General features: G+C 50.7%; 1 protein-coding gene across 2 annotated transcripts in view; it reads left to right on the top strand.

Moving 5' to 3' along the window:
• Window positions 1-18,478, top strand: part of GLP1R (glucagon like peptide 1 receptor) — a 615,585-nt gene that overhangs the window by 262,047 nt on the left and 335,060 nt on the right. Inside the window, exon 1 of one of the 2 annotated variants that reach the window (XM_063918851.1) lies at window positions 13,403-13,872. The exons of the other annotated variant lie outside the window; for it this stretch is intronic. Within the exon in view, the coding sequence (XP_063774921.1) occupies window positions 13,860-13,872 (13 nt within the window). The 5' untranslated portion in view covers window positions 13,403-13,859. Of the gene's footprint in view, window positions 1-13,402; window positions 13,873-18,478 lie in introns of those variants that run through there. 2 annotated transcript variants of the gene reach the window in all.

Below are 18,478 nucleotides of genomic sequence, written 5' to 3'. Positions count from 1 at the left end.
AAGCGTTGGTGCGCAGCCATTTTCAGATCTTTCCAGAGATGTTCAATTGGATTCAAGTCTGGGCTCTGGCTGGGCCACTCAAGGAAGCCACACCTTTGATATCTTAGCTGTGTGCTTAGGGTCGTTGTCCTGCTGAAATATGAACCGCCGCCTCAGTCTGAGGTCAAGAGCGCTCTGGAGCAGGTTTTCATCTAGGATGTCTCTGTACATTGCTGCATTCATCTTTCCCTCTATCCTGACTAGTCTCCCAGTTCCTGCTGCTGAAAAACATCCCCACAGCACGATGCTGCCACCACCATTCTTCACTGTGCAGATGGTATTGACCTGGTGAATACCGGGAAAGAGCAGTAGTATACGCGCCTGGGTTACATCGGGAGAGAGCAGTAGTATATGCGCCTGGGTTACACCGGGAGAGAGCAGCAGTATACGCACCTGGTTTACACCAGGAGAGAGCAGCAGTATATGTGCCTGGGTTACACTGGGAGAGAGCAGTAGATACACATAAAGACCCCAGTATAGTGCCAGATACAAATAGTGACCCTGGTATAGTGCCAGATACAAATAGTGACCCCAGTATAGTGCCAGATACAAATAATGACCCCAGTAGTGCAGTGCCAGATACACACACCCCCAATAGTGCCAGATACACATACGCCTCCAGTAGTGCAGTGTAAGATACACAGATGCCCCCCCAGTAGTGCAGTGCCAAATACACATACGCCCCCAGCAGTGCCAGATACACATACGCTTCTAGTAGTGCAGTGCCAAATACACATATGCCCCCAGTAGTGCAGTGCAAGATACACAGATGCCCCCAGTAGTGCAGTGCCAGATACACAGATGCCCCCAGTAGTGCAGTGCCAGATACACATACACCCCCAACAGTGCCAGATACACATACGCTCCCAGTAGCGCACTGTCAGATACACATACGCCCCCAGCAGCCCACTGCCAGATACACATACGCCCCCAGCAGCGCAGTGCCAGATACACAGATGCCCCCAGCAGTGCCAGATACACAGATGCCCCCAGCAGTGCCAGATACACAAACACCACAAGTAGTGCAGTGCCAGATATACAGATGCCTCCAGCAGTGCCAGATACACAAACACTGCAAGTAGTGCAGTGCCAGATACACATATGCTCCTAGCAGTGCCACATACACAAACACCACAAGTAGTGCAGTGCCAGATATACAGATGCCTCCAGCAGTGCCAGATACACAAACACCGCAAGTAGTGCAGTGCCAGATACACAGATGCTCCTAGCAGTGCCACATACACAAACACCACAAGTAGTGCAGTGCCAGATATACAGATGCCCCCAGCAGTGCCAGATACACAAACACCGCAAGTAGTGCAGTCCCAGACACACATACGCCCCCAGCAGTTCCAGATACACAGGTACTGCCCCCAGCAGTGCCAGATACACAGGTACTGCCCCCAGCAGTGCCAGATGCACAGGTACTGCCCCCAGCAGTGCCAGATGAACAGGTACTGCCCCAAGCAGTGCCATATACACAGGCACTGCCCACACAATACCAGATGCCTCCACAGTGCTGCTTACCTCCGCCGCCTGGGTTCTGCTGCTGCTCCCACTGCTGGTCCTGCGGCTGGGGGCCGGGGAGGAGAGCGCAGCATGCGCCTCTCCTCCCCTCTCTTCAACTCTACATTCACCACCGCCCCCCGGGATCACCTGCCGGCTGCTGTGGCTGGGGGCTGGGGAGGAAAGCGCAGCGCGCACCCTTCCTCCCTACAGCCGGACTCTGCAATTAACGCCGCCACAGGGATCACATGCCGGCTGCTGCACTGCTCCTGTGGCTGGGACGGGAGTCGCGGAGGAGAGTGCAGCCCCACCCTCACACAAAAGAGGGCGTGGCTAACACTCGGCAGGACCTACAGGTGAGTTCACTGGCTCCCCGGTGGCCCAGTCCGAGCCTGACAGGGGGTAATTCAGACCTGATCGCTCGCTAGCTGTTTTTTGCAGTCCTGCGTTTGCATAGTTGCCACCCACCGGGGAGTGTATTTAAGCTGTGCAAGTGTGCGATCGCATGTGCAGCCGAGCGGTACAAAAAACAGTGTGCAGTTTCTGAGTTGCCCAGGACATACTCAGCCGCTGCGATCACTTCAGCCTGCCTGGGGCCGGAATTGACGTCAGACACCCGCCCTGCAAACGCTTGGACACGCCTGCGTTTTTTCAAGCACTCCCTGAAAATGGTCAGTTGACCCACAAACGCCCTCTTCCTGTCAATCTCCTTGTGATCGGCTGTGCGAATGGATTCTTCGTAAAACCCATCTTACTGCAACGATCCGCTTTGTACCCGTGCGACGCGCCTGCGCATTGCGGTGCATACGCATGCGCAGTTCTGACCTGATCGCAGCACTGCAAAAAACGCTAGCGAGTGATCAGGTCTGAATTACGCACCCTGTGCGAGAACTGTAAGAGAAAACATTAATTTCCTACTTGACTGACTTTTGTCCGTGTTAATTTATGCCACTGCTGGGGAAAGTAGGAAAACATTGTTCTACGACGGGATACAGAGAGGATGCGAAACCACTTGCAGGAATAATCATAGTTTCTCTAATTCAGTCCCTCAGTTAGCCCTTCTGACCCGCTGATCTGTAGACAATATTTAAGTTGAACTGCTGCAGCGGGAATTCATTCTCAGGCTAATTGTGTTTGTGGTTGCCTGAGGAGAAGACGTGACAGAACAGGGAGAGACCTTTATGTCCACTTCTCTACTACAAATCTTTTCAGTCCAGTCATCTGTCTCAATACGCGGGGACATGTTTCTGTAGACTGCAGGTCACCTTGTCACTTGTGTAACACTGAATCCAGTGTCCCAGGAGGGATATGGTTTATGTGCACAAAATTCAATCTGGAACTTCGCTACAACTGCAGTACTGTACATTGGGGCTAGCGTAGAGTTAAACATTAGTCTATTTGCAGAGTGTATCTTGCATGTACTTCAATCGAGCATGCTCCTATCGTACGTCACTACAGGTGTAACAGATTTGTTGCATGGCCGCTTGTTTCAGAAGGGTTTAATGGTGCATTCTCCCTGTACATGTGTGCTGTATGTATGTGGATGGCGGAAGTTGCATCACTGCCATCCCTTTGTAAAACAGGAAGTATTTGTTGTACAGGAAGTGTTTGTTAAACAGGAAGTGAATTGCAGTCATTGTTCAGCATGTCTTGCAGCTAGTGAAGTCACACTATTACAGTTATCCAGAGTACCCTTTACACGGTGTCAGAAGTCTGGCTGTGATGGTACAAGGTCTTCGACATATAGACCTTTGGTTTTTTAAAACACCATCAAAATCATTATGATGACATCCTAATTTGGGATTGCCCCATTGAAGAACACGACATGCGCCTTTGCAAGGTCCTCCAAGGACTCAGTGAAATCAACATGGTGAAATCAAACCCTTATCCTTATCTCATCGCAATGACCTTCACACCCTAGGTGTTTGCATTGGTTCGAGTAGTGACAGCTTCACCCTGACACTGATCTCACTGCATTTTAGCATCAGAAGAATGGTCCTAGTGACTTGTTCCCATACATTTTTATATTTCATCATTTTAGCTAAGCTATGTCTTGTGTACTGTATTTATGTGCTCACACTTTGTAGCTCCTGCTCTATTTGATACTTTAGGAATTTGCCATGACTGATTTAAACAAACTGGCATGAGCCATAAGAAGTGAGCCAGCTCGGATATGTAGCTAGCACTGCAGCAAGGGACCAGAGGACATGTAGCTAGCACTGCAGCAAGGGACCAGAGGACATGTTGCTAGCACTGCAGGAAGGGACCCAGGGGACTTGTAGCTAGCACTGCAGGAAGGGACCCAGGGGACTTGTAGCTAGCACTGCAGGAAGGGACCCAGGGGACATGTAGCTAGCACTGCAGGAAGGGACCCGGGGGACATGTAGCTAGCACTGCAGGAAGGGACCCAGGGGACATGTAGCTAGCACTGCAGGAACGGACTCAGGGGACATGTAGCTAGCACTGCAGGAAGGGACCCAGGGGACTTGTAGCTAGCACTGCAGGAAGGGACCCAGGGGACATGTAGCTAGCACTGCAGGAAGGGACCCAGGGGACATGTAGCTAGCACTGCAGGAAGGGACCCAGGGGACATGTAGCCAGCACTGCAAGAAGGGACCCAGGGGACATGTAGATAGCACTGCAGGAAGGGACCCAGGGGACATGTAGCCAGCACTGCAAGAAGGGACCCTGGGGACATGTAGATAGCACTGCAGGAAGGGACCCAGGGGACATGTAGCCAGCACTGCAAGAAGGGAGCCAGAGGACATATAAATAGCACTGCAAGAGACGTTTAGGAATGCCATACAGCTCTCATAGTAACCTGGCCCATACTCCCTGTCTACCCCATCTGTAATACGTCTCCCTTTTAGAATGTACTGTAACCTCTCACAAGCAGGACCCTCTTCCCTCATGTGCTTTTCCTTCCCTTACTTATGCTATCATCTATGCTATACTCCCTGCAATGGCACCTAACCTTGGTGTCTGCCACCCTGATGCCTATTTGTTATTGCCACTGGTGCACCAACATTTATAAACCATGTACTTGTCCCGCAATGTCTTGTACTGTAAGTCACTGTTTCTTGTTTTGTTCATATGTTTATGTACATTGGTCCTCATTCCGAGTTGATTGCTCGCTAGCTGCTTTTAGCAGCCGTGCAAACGCATAGTCGCCGCCCACGGGGGAGTGTATTTTTGCTTTGCAAGTGTGCGAACGTCTTTGCGGCGGAGCTCTGCAAAAACATTTTGTGCAGTTTTAGAGTAGGTCTGGACTTACTCAGTCCTTGCGATCACCAGTAGCGGATCTTGCCACGGGCAAGCAGGACTTTTGCCCGGGGCGCCGCCTTCCGGAGGGCGCAGGGCGCCATCCGGAGGGCGCCGCACCAGGGCAAGATCCGCTGCTGCTGTGCCCCCCGCTGCCCCCCGCTGCTGCTGTGAAGGGAAACTAGACGCGTATGTGTCTAGTTTCCCTTCGTGGAGAGGACCTTTGCTGTGCGGTGCGCGATGACGTCATCGCGCACCGCACATCATTTCAGCCTGTACAGGGGGCGTAAATGACCACGCCCCCTCTACAAAGCCACGCCCCCTAATGCCGCCCGGGGCGCACAGAGCCCCAGAACCGGCCCTGGCGATCACTTCAGTGTTTTTGTTACCAGAATTGACGTCAGACACCCCCCCTGCAAACGCCTGGACACGCCTGCATTTTGCCAAACACTCCCAGAAAACGGTCAGCTGACACCCACAAACGCCCTCTTCCTGTCAATCTACTTGCAACCGGCTGTGCGAATGGAATCGTCGCTAGAAGCCATCGCTGGGTAACGAACCACTGTGTACTCGTATGATGCGCCTGCGCATTGCGGTGCATACGCATGCGTAGATTAGCCTCGTTCTGCCATGATTGCTGCGCTGCGAAAATCCGTAGCAAGCAATCAACTTGGAATGACCCCCATTGTTAGGTGCTGCAGAACGCTTGTGGCACCATATAAATAAAGGGTAATTATAAACATAACAATCTTGGGGATACAGTATGTTAAGTGCTGCTGTTGGATAGCGACACAGTATGTGATAACTAGACCACTAAAGGGGGGTACTCACGGAGCGATCGCTGCTTAAAATCTAAGCAATCTGACCGTTAACTATTCTCCCTCTTGGGGTGTCCACAGCACCCCTGGATGGAGAATAAATAGCGTGGAGCGTGCAACATGGCGAACACAGTGAGCTCTTTTGCGCTCGCCCCACTGCCAGCATTCCGGCGGTCGGTATGCCAGCGCCGGTATGCTGAGGGCCGGGGTCCCGAGTGTTGGTATATCGTAGTACACCCGTATAGATGTTTACTGTATGTATAACAGAACAAGAATCAGGGCACATACTGTACAATAGAATTCTCTCTAAAGGGCCCCTACACTAGAACGATTATGCCCAAACGACATTCGGCCCGATATATTGGGTGAAATCGGGCATTTTGGCTGTGTATCCGATTCGAGGCCCCGTGAGCATCGGATCGGATCCTCCAGATTGAACATGCTCCAGATTGAACATGTCGGACCCCGCAGGCATGGCTGGGATCGCCCCAAGATATATCGTATGCAAAAGGACCGCATACAATGTATCTTGGGCGATCCTGCTGCCGGGGTGATCGCCTGCGACATGTCAGATGGACATGTTGCAGTAGTGAAAGAATAAATAAATACAATGAGACCGCGCTACTACTTTGAAACAAATTTATATATCAAAAAAGTTCAGCAATACAACATTAGTATACGTAAACCGTCCGGTTATAATTTATACATAATAAAAAATAAAAAATAATAAAAAATTAAAAATTAAAACTACCTATCGCTGACTGTGAGCCATTCTCCAAACAACTAAAGTTTAGATACAAATTAATGTTAGTATATTCCTGTGTCTCCCAACACAACTTTAATTGTTAGATCTCAGTCTTATTTACTCTTAACTCGTAGTTATTCCAACTACTAAATGGAGTTTTAGTACAGCATACAGTTATTGCCACAACGGTAGGTAATTCAGACACACATGAATAGCAGCATAGGATCCTTAATTGTATACCATGCGATATACTTATTTTAAATACCTCTCCCCCATGGCTGTGAGGGTAATGAGGACTGGTAACTTTTTCTCCGGAGTCCCAAGCAGGGAATGCACTCCTGTTTATTCTCCCCTTAGCACTGGGGTAGAATACGTAATAGCTGGCCGGCTCAAAGTGGTGTGTCTCCTGCAGGTGAAAGCAGCTGACTGCGACAATAGTGTCCCGTCCTTATGCAGACTGCAGCAATGATGTCCCGTCCTTACAAACGCGTTTCTCCGCCTGTGGACCCTTATCGGCGGCTTCCTCAGTGTAATCAATGCCTCCCTGTGCAGATAGGCATTTAAATACCGCATCCCGCGGTTTGCGCATGCGCACTCCAAATGCGGTTCGAGCCTCCTTCTCCGCAGTAGTCACTGGGCATGTGCAACTTAGATACACATACCTCAAGCCTCCCTTTCCTTATATTCTCTCGGGAATTATTCTCTCTGCTTAAATACTTTCGTAGCTCACTAGATACATTTATTTTTGTCACCCTAAAAACAGCCCAATGACTGCACTATAAAATAGTACATACTATAAACAAAAATAAAAAACATAATTAAAAGACACACACTTATTGATGTATATATACACATACTGGTACAGCTCAGCAAAATTCCAATTATAACGCCATTTGGCGTTTCTGATATATATATCTCCTATATATTTGCCTTGTGTGTGCCTGGCCCTCTAACGCTGGGCGGAGTTAGAGGCCTGGGTGGAGTTACCAGCTCCTGCCCTGCACAGAACTGAGCAGCAGACACGTCATCCCACCACCATCTCCAACCAGGTACGCAGCACGGCGACCACAGCAGACCCTCCCCACAAGACCAAGGCACACTCTCCCCCCCCCCCCCTGCAGTGTGTACAGCCGCCGGCCTCCCTCTACACACCGCGGCTGCATTCACCCCCGCTAATAGCTCACACTGCTGCCGTGTTGCGGATACACACTCCCGCAGCACGGCCGCACATTGGACTTCCCCCCCCCCCCTGCACAGTCTACACACACGCCGGCCTCCCGCTACACGCCCCTCATTCATTCACCCCCGCTAATAGCTCACACTGCTGCCGTGTCGCGGATACACACTACCGCAGCACGGCCGCACATTGGACTCCCCCCCCCCCTGCACAGTCTACACAAACGCCGGCCTCCCGCTACACGCCCCTCATACATTCACCCCCGCTAATAGCTCACACTGCTGCCGTGTCGCGGATACACACTCCCGCAGCACGGCCGCACAGCGGACTCTCCCCCCCCCCCTGCACAGTCTGGACAGACGCCGGCCTCCCGCTACATGCCCCTCATACATTCACCCCCGCTAATATCTCACACACCTCACCCATGGCCCCCCCACACAGTCCCGCAGCACGGCCACCCACAGCACGGACGCACACACTCCCCAACACCGCCCCACACAGCCTCCTATCCACAGTGCACCATGGCCACATAGTCCCGCAGCACGGACGCACATATTCCCCAGCACGGTCGACCACAGGCCACCCTCCACACAAACACTGTCTTCCCTCCCTGCACACTGTGTACAGCCGTTTAACCCCCTCCCCACACCGCGGACACATTCACCCCCCAACATCTGACACACTGCTGCCATGCCGCGGCAACACAATCCCGCAGCACTACGCACACACCACACTTGCATACAGACCCCAGCACGCACGCACAGCGGACACTCTCCCCACAAGCCCCACACACACTACCTTCCATCCCTGCACACTGTGTGCCACCGGACCCCCTCCCCACACCGCTAATACATGCACCCCCACAAACATCTGACACACTACAGCCACGGCGCACCCACAGAGTCCCGCAGCACACCCGCACACAGTCCCCAACACCGCCACACACAGACTACTTTCCGCACAAGCCCAACACAAACTGTCTGCCGACCCTGCACACTGTGTTACGCCGTGCCCCGTCCACACACCTAGCCTAGAAACCACCCTCTCCAACATCGCTCACACTACATCCACATACACCTTAACTTTTATGGAGAGATTACGGGGGCGTAGCCCCTTACGACGGTGTGAAGAGCGCCCGTAGAGCACGATGAATCACCTAGTATATATATATATATATATATATATATATATGCATCACATCTTATATCAGACTCTTTCCATATATCTAAAATATAAAAAAATAAAAAATAAAAAATATAAAAATATATATATAAACACACAAGGCTTAAGCTTCAGGCCCTGTATCTAATTCTAGACATAAGCCCATATATTTCTTTCAAAAAAGGACAGCAAACCCCTATATATCACATGGAGACAAACATAGACCTAAAAAATTGTTTAGTAACCTGACTCATTTAAACAAGGATATAACGATTTACATTGTATCATTTTACCTACAAAGAAAATCATAGTTATTTAGACTTCAGGCATTCAGATTCCATTCAATTCCACCATATCATTCAGGCCTCCCGGCATCAATGTGTCCAATTTATATATCCAGTATGCTTCACGCCTACACAATAAACCAAAACGGTCACCCCCCCGTATGGTATTTTTTATCTGTTCCACAGCTATCATCCCAACTTTCTCAAACCCAGAATTTTGACACTGAATTATGTGATCGGACAGTGGGTGTCTTGCACCTTTTAATATATTTCTACGATGTTCCATATATCTAATGTGCATTGTGCGAATAGTCCTCCCCACATATTGCTTTCCACATAGACAGGTAATGACATATATAACATATGTGGAATAACAATTTAAGAATTCTCTTATCTGGAACTGTTCCCCCGTATTAGACGCTGTAAAAGACATGACCTTCCTTGGTAGGTTCTTGCAGGATAAACAGTTTGTCTTGCCACACTTATGAAAACCTAACGGTTTATCGGGTAACCACATATGTTCGTTCTGTAGTAGAAAAAAATATAGAGGGGAGATTAATAGAAGTAGAAATATGTTATTTATCACAAAATTTAATAGCTGTGCACACCAGATTCAACAAGTAATAAGGAAAAACACTTCGCTCCTATTGCTAGACGAGGTCTTAAAACCTCAATTAGATCCTAGGGGTCTCACTATTTTTCGTAAGGCAGAGAATTTGCGTTCAAAATTAATACCAAGTCATTTTCGGGGGGGAAGTAAACTACAGAACGAACGTATGTGGTTACCCGATAAACCGTTAGGTTTTCATAAGTGTGGCAAGACAAACTGTTTATCCTGCAAGAACCTACCAAGGAAGGTCATGTCTTTTACAGCGTCTAATACGGGGGAACAGTTCCAGATAAGAGAATTCTTAAATTGTTATTCCACATATGTTATATATGTCATTACCTGTCTATGTGGAAAGCTGTCCTTTTTTGAAAGAAATATATGGGCTTATGTCTAGAATTAGATACAGGGCCTGAAGCTTAAGCCTTGTGTGTTTATATATATATATTTTTATATATATATATATATATATATATATATATTTTTTTATATTTTAGATATATGGAATGAGTCTCATATAAGATGTGATGCATATATATATATATATATTTATATCAGAAACGCCAAATGGCGTTGTAATTGGAATTTTTCTGAGCTGTACCAGTATGTGTATATATACATCAATAAGTGTGTGTCTTTTTATTATGTTTTTTATTTTTGTTTGTAGTATGTACTATTTTATAGTGCAGTCATTTAGCTGTTTTTAAGGTGACAAAAATAAATGTATCTAGTGAGCTACGAAAGTATTTAAGCAGAGAGAATAATTCCCGAGAGAATATAATGAAAGGGAGGCTTGAGGTATGTGTATCTAAGTTGCACATGCCCAGTGACTACTGCGGAGAAGGAGGCTCGAACCGCATTTGGAGTGCGCATGCGCAAACCGCGGGATGCGGTATTTAAATGCCTATCTGCACAGGGAGGCATTGATTACACTGAGGAAGCCGCCGATAAGGGTCCACAGGCGGAGAAACGCGTTTGTAAGGACGGGACATCATTGCTGCAGTCTGCATAAGGACGGGACACTATTGTCGCAGTCAGCTGCTTTCACCTGCAGGAGACACACCACTTTGAGCCGGCCAGCTATTACGTATTCTACCCCAGTGCTAAGGGGAGAATAAACAGGAGTGCATTCCCTGCTTGGGACTCCGGAGAAAAAGTTACCAGTCCTCATTACCCTCACAGCCATGGGGGAGAGGTATTTAAAATAAGTATATCGCATGGTATACAATTAAGGATCCTATGCTGCTATTCATGTGTGTCTGAATTACCTACCGTTGTGGCAATAACTGTATGCTGTACTAAAACTCCATTTACCAATTTATGCACATGGAATTCAAGTTGGAATTACTACGAGTTAAGAGTAAATAAGACTAAGATCTAACAATTAAAGTTGTGTTGGGAGACACAGGAATATACTAACATTAATTTGTATCTAAACTTTAGTTGTTTGGAGAATGGCTCACAGTCAGCGATAGGTAGTTTTAAGTTTTTATTTTTTATTATGTATAAATTATAACCGGCCGGTTTACGTATACTAATGTTGTATTGCTGAACTTTTTTGATATATAAATTTGTTTCAAAGTAGTAGCGCGGTCTCATTGTATTTATTTATTCTTTGTCTATTTTTGAGGATATGGGATTAAGTCCTCGGGACCAGCTGCTATTACTTTGATTAATGACGGCGCCAGGTGTATATTTGTAGCTGTGTTGCAGTAGTGTATGGGGCCCTTAAGTCTATTTACTAAGCCTTGGATGGAGATAAAGTGGACGGAGATAAAAGTACTAGCCAATCAGCTCCTAACTGCCATGTCACAGGCTGGGTTTGAAAAATGACAGTTAGGAGCTGATAGTCTGGTACTTTATCTCTGTGCACTTTGGCCCTCATTCCGAGTTGATGGCACCAAGCAACTTTTTGCTGCTGGTGCGATCAACTAATCTCCGCCTATGGGGGAGTGTATTTTAGCATAGCAGGGATGCGATCGCTTGTGCAGCCCTGCTATGCTAAAAAAGTTTCACTCAAAACAAGACCAGCCCTGAACATACTTACCCTGTGCGACGGATCCAGCGATGATGGGGCCGGCTTTGACGTCACACCTCCGCCCTCCGTTCGCCTGGACACACCTGCGTTTTACTTACCACTCCCCAAAAATGGCAGCAAACAGTAAGTTGACGCCCCGGAATGCCCTCTTGCTGTCCATCTTCTTGCGGTCGCCGCTGCGACCGCTTTCTTCTCTGTCAGCATCGTTGCCCTGACGTGCGTGCGCAATGCGCATGTAACGCATGCGCATTCCAGACCCGTTCGCACCGCTGCGTGCGGTCAGGTTGGAATGGCCCCCTTTATCTCCACCCAAGGCTTAGTAAATAGACCCCTAATCCCCAAACTATCAATATGTCAAAGCAGAGCCGGCCTTAGGCATAGGCAAACTAGGCAAATGCAAATGCCTAGGGCATTTGGTATGCTTAGGGGCACCAGCAGCTTCTGCTGATTAAAATGATATGCGGCATGCCTATATTCTGTGTGTGACTGCGGCTGTATCTGCATACGAAATGCTACGTTGCAGTGTATTCCTGTAAATCACTGTAATGTAGCATTTCGTATGCAGATACAGCCACAGTCGCACACAGAATATAGGCATGCTGCATATCATTTTAATCAGCAGAAGCTGCTTGTGCATCCTAGCCACATAGTAATGCAAATATTATGATGCATTTTCATAAACCAAAGGCGACCGACTTTAGCAGAGCTGCCAGCTGACTCATGCCAGGCATCTCCTGCAGAACTAGCGGCGGTGCTAGGGGGCACCAGCCAAAATCTTGCCTAGGGCATCATATTGGTTAGGGCCGACTCTGTGTCAAAGAATAGTGTGCAGGTTATATAGGTTTTTTTTGGCCTCAACAGACATTTACACTCTGAGATTGTTACTGTGAAATGATGTTGCCATACAAATAGCCAGAACACTCAATAAACTGTTTAACAAATGGAAATATTTTTGTACAGAGAAGCATGACATTCTCACTGCCGTCTTCTCACCTACGTGGTCTCCAGGGAACATGAGAACAATATTATATTATTGTGAGGCTACATGGAGATAATTGGATGAGAAGCATTTAGAGGTCAGAGTATAATAGCCACTTTATTTGATTAGTAGAATTTCTGCGTTTCACCTGGAATCTTCTGTACATAGCACAATTGTGGAACATGAATAAATCACAAATGTTCTTTTATGTTTGCAGAACTATTTGCGTAGTCTTGTTCCGCTGACTAAAACGGAGACAGCGAATAGCTTTAAAAGTATAAAAAATGACCCATTCATTCCTTTGCTTTGCTAATTCATTAGGACACAGACATTTTAAGAGACTTTGGTAGAATAAGTCCCAGTGTTGTGGAACATGGCATTAATTTCTGAGGACTGGGCATTTATGTATATTTATATGCGCGCAATTCTGATATTCTTGTAATAAGATAATCATCAAGCTTAAAAGGGAGCAAGGAGACCAAGGTATAGGCAGGGCCGGCGCTACCATTAGGCAGCTTTAGGCAGCTGCCTAGAGCGCCGGCCGCTGGAGGGCGGCCACTACTGTCTCCCTACAACCCACAGGACCATTATTTTAATTATATATATAATTTTTTTTGCGTGGTACGGAGGGCAGGGGGGATTGGAGATGCAAGAAGCCGCCCGCCCCCTCACCAGCAGCAGCCGCCCGCCCCCTCACCAGCAGCAGCACCAATCACGCGGTTATGGAGCTGGGGGCAGTAACAAGAGTAGTGCCTCCCCACCAGTAGGAACAGTGCTTACCCAGCGGTTGGCAGTGGCGTAACTACCACAGGTGCAGGGGATGCAGCTGCTATGTGGCCCCGGCTAACTCCATGGCCCGCAGCTCCCCTGCACCCAGAGAACAAGAGACAGGCTGAGGCTGCTCAGGCACACTGTCCACGGCAGTACTAGCAGAGAAGGGGAGAGCCGTAGGGAGGGGGCGTGGCCATATGCAAAGCATTGCCTATTCACTGGCCAGATACTGTACCTGATGCTCCTCTGTAGTAGCCGCCGAAGCCCCGCCCACCCGCGGCTCCTGGTGCCCCGCCCCCATTTTGGCTGAAGTCCTCCCATTCACCCTCCAGTAACTGTTGGGAACCCTGGGCACTGAAATTATGAGAAAAGGGCATCTCCAGGGCTGAGCTGCCTACAGGAGTACCAGAAATACCAGGAAGAAAAATGCATGGACACAGGGCAGCTGTCACCATCTGTGAGGTGAACTCTGCATGCATCCTACAGGTCAGTGCAACGCCTGGAGCTGCCTCACACACACACACACACACACGCTTCACCATAGCCTGACACACAAATGCTGCCCCATAGCCTCACACACACACACGCTGCCCCATAACCTGACACTCACACGCTGCCCCATAGCCTGACACACACACGCTGCCCCATAGCCTGTGACACACACACACGCTTCACCATAGCCTGACACACACACACTGCCCCATAGCCTGACACACACACACACACTGCCCCATAGCCTGACACACACACGCTGCCCCATAGCCTGACACACACACGCTGCCCCATAGCCTGTGACACACACACACGCTTCACCATAGCCTGACACACACACACTGCCCCATAGCCTGACACACACACACACACTGCCCCATAGCCTGACACACACACGCTGCCCCATAGCCTGTGACACACACACACGCTGCCCCATAGCCTGACACACACACTGCCCCATAGCCTGACACACACACACTGCCCCATAGCCTGACACACACACACTGCCCCATAGTAGCCTGACACACACACACTGCCCCATAGCCTGACACACACACGCTGCCCCATAGCCTGACACACACACACGCTGCCCCATAGCCTGTGACACACACACACGCTGCCCCATAGCCTGACACACACGCTGCCCCATAGCCTGACACACACACACTGCCCCATAGCCTGACACACACACACTGCCCCATAGCCTGACACACACACACACTGCCCCATAGCCTGACACACACACACACTGCCCCATAGCCTGACACACACACGCTGTCCCATAGCCTGACACACACACACGCTGCCCCATAGCCTTACACACACACACGCTGCCCCATAGCCTGACACACAAACACGCTGCCCCATAGCCTGACACACACACACACTGCCCCATAGCCTGACACACACACACTGCCCCATAGCCTGACACACACACGCTGCCCCATAGTAGCCTGACACACACACACTGCCCCATAGCCTGACACACACACGCTGCCCCATAGCCTGACACACACACACGCTGCCCCATAGCCTGTGACACACACACACGCTGCCCCATAGCCTGACACACACGCTGCCCCATAGCCTGACACACACACACTGCCCCATAGCCTGACACACACACACTGCCCCATAGCCTGACACACACACACACTGCCCCATAGCCTGACACACACACACACTGCCCCATAGCCTGACACACACACGCTGTCCCATAGCCTGACACACACACACGCTGCCCCATAGCCTTACACACACACACGCTGCCCCATAGCCTGACACACAAACACGCTGCCCCATAGCCTGACACACACACACACTGCCCCATAGCCTGACACACACACACTGCCCCATAGCCTGACACACACACGCTGCCCCATAGCCTGACACACACACGCTGCCCCATAGCCTGACACACACACACGCTACCCCATAGCCTGACACACACACGCTGCCCCAAAGCCTGACACACACACGCTGCCCCATAGCCTGACACACACACACGCTGCCCCATAGCCTGACACACACACGCTGCCCCATAGCCTGACACACACACACACACACTGCCCCATAGCCTGACACACACACGCTGCCCCATAGCCTGACACACACACACACACTGCCCCATAGCCTGACACACACACGCTGCCCCATAGCCTGACAAACACACGCTTCCCCATAGCCTGACACACACACACGCTACCCCAAAGCCTGACACACACACACAGGCTACCCCATAGCCTGACACCCACACGCTTCCCCATAGCCTGACACACACACGCTGCCTCATAGCCTGACACACACACACGCTGCCCCATAGCCTGACACACACACACGCTGCCCCATAGCCTGACACACACACACGCAGCCCCATAGCCTGACACTCACACGCAGCCCCATAGCCTGACACTCACACGCTGCCCCATAGCCTGACACACACACACGCTGCCCCATAGCCTGACACACACACACGCTGCCCCTACCTGACACACGCTGCCCCATAGCCTGTGACACACACACACGCTGCCCCATAGCCTGACACTCACACACGCTGCCCCATAGCCTGACACTCACACGCTGCCCCATAGCCTGACACTCACACGCTGCCCCATAGCCTGACACACACACACGCTGCCCCATAGCCTGACACACAGACGTTGCCCCATAGCCTGACACACACACACACGCTGCCCCAAAGCCTGACACACACACACACACACACACACACACACACACACACGCTGCCCCATAGCCTGACACACACACGCTTCCCCATAGCCTCACACACACACGCTGCCCCATAGCCTGGCACACACACACTGCCCCAAAGCCTGACACACACACTGCCCCATAGCCTGACACACACACACACACACACACACACACACACACACACACACTGCCCCATAGCCTGACACACACACACTGCTCCATAACCTGACACACACACGCTGCCCCATAGCCTGATACACACACACGCTGCCCCATAGCCTGACACACACACGCTGCCCCATAGCCTGACACACACACGCTGCCCCATAGCCTGACACACACACACACTGCCCCATAGCCTGACACACACACGCTGCCCCATAGCCTGACACACACACGCTTCCCCATAGCCTCACACACACACGCTTCCCCATAGCCTGACTCACACACGTTGCCCCATAGCCTGACACACACACACGCTGCCCCAAAGCCTGACACACACACACACACTGCCCCATAGCTTGACACACACACGCTTCCCCATAGCCTGACACACACACGCTGCCCTATAGCCTGACACACACACACGCTGCCCCATAGCCTGACACACAGACGTTGCCCCATAGCCTGACACACACACACACGCTGCCCCAAAGCCTGACACACACACACACACACACACACACACACACACGCTGCCCCATAGCCTGACACACACACGCTTCCCCATAGCCTCACACACACACGCTGCCCCATAGCCTGGCACACACACACTGCCCCAAAGCCTGACACACACACACACACTGCCCCATAGCCTGACACTCACACGCTGCCCCATAGCCTGACACTCACACGCTGCCCCATAGCCTGACACACACACACGCTGCCCCATAGCCTGACACACACACACGCTGCCCCTGAGTAACCTGACACACACGCTGCCCCATAACCTGTGACACACACACACGCTGCCCTATAGCCTGACACACACACACGCTGCCCCATAGCCTGAAACTCACACACGCTGCCCCTACCTGAGTAATCTGACACACACGCTGCCCCATAGCCTGTGACACACACACACGCTGCCCCATAGCCTGACACACACACGCTGCCCCATAGCCTGACACACACACACGCTGCCCCATAGCCTGACACACACACGCTGCCCCATAGCCTGACACACACACACGCTGCCCCAAAGCCTGACACACACACACGCTGCCCCATAGCCTGACACACACACGCTTCCCCATAGCCTCACACACACACGCTGCCCCATAGCCTGACACACACACACGCTGCCCCTACCTGAGTAACCTGACACACACGCTGCCCCATAACCTGTGACACACACACACGCTGCCCTATAGCCTGACACACACACACGCTGCCCCATAGCCTGAAACTCACACACGCTGCCCCTACCTGAGTAACCTGACACACACGCTGCCCCATAGCCTGTGACACACACACACGCTGCCCCATAGCCTGACACACACACGCTGCCCCATAGCCTGACACACACACACGCTGCCCCATAGCCTGACACACACACACGCTGCCCCATAGCCTGACACACACACACGCTGCCCCAAAGCCTGACACACACACACGCTGCCCCATAGCCTGACACACACACGCTTCCCCATAGCCTCACACACACACGCTGCCCCATAGCCTGACACACACACACTGCCCCAAAGCCTGACACACACACGCTGCCCCATAGCCTGACACTAACATGCTGCCCCATAGCCTGACACACACACGCTTCCCCATAGCCTGACTCACACACGTTGCCCCATAGCCTGACACACACACGCTGCCCCATAGCCTGACACACACACGCTGCCCCATAGCCTGACACACACACGCTTCCCCATAGCCTGACACACACGCGCTGCCCCATAGCCTGACACACACACGCTTCCCCATAGCCTCATGTGATAGGTGTGGTCAGATTGTCAGGAGGTGTACAGTATTCAAACCAACAGGATATGGGTCAAAATAACTGAGGTACTAATTGTGAGGGTGATTTAGAGCTGATCGTAGATGTGATAAATTTAGCACATCTACGATCAGATTCTCAGACATGTGGGGGGACGCCCAGCACAGAGCTAGTCCGCCCCGCATGTCTGGCCCTATCCCCCCACAAGGGTGCAAAAGCATTGCACAGCGGCGATGCTTTTGTACCTGCTGAGTAGCTCCCTGCCAGCTGTGCTGGAAGGCAGTTACCCGCCACGTCCCGGGTCACAGCGGCTGCGTGTGACGTATGGATGGAGGCAGTGTATGTATGTATGTATGTATGTATGTATGTATGTATGTATAGAAGCAGTGTGTGGACGTATATATGTATATATGAATGCGGCAGTGTATGGATGTA

This window comes from Pseudophryne corroboree, chromosome 4 (genome assembly GCF_028390025.1).
Source record: "Pseudophryne corroboree isolate aPseCor3 chromosome 4, aPseCor3.hap2, whole genome shotgun sequence".
Classification (NCBI taxonomy): Eukaryota; Metazoa; Chordata; class Amphibia; order Anura; family Myobatrachidae; genus Pseudophryne; species Pseudophryne corroboree.
This window is presented reverse-complemented; position numbering and strand designations above follow the sequence as displayed.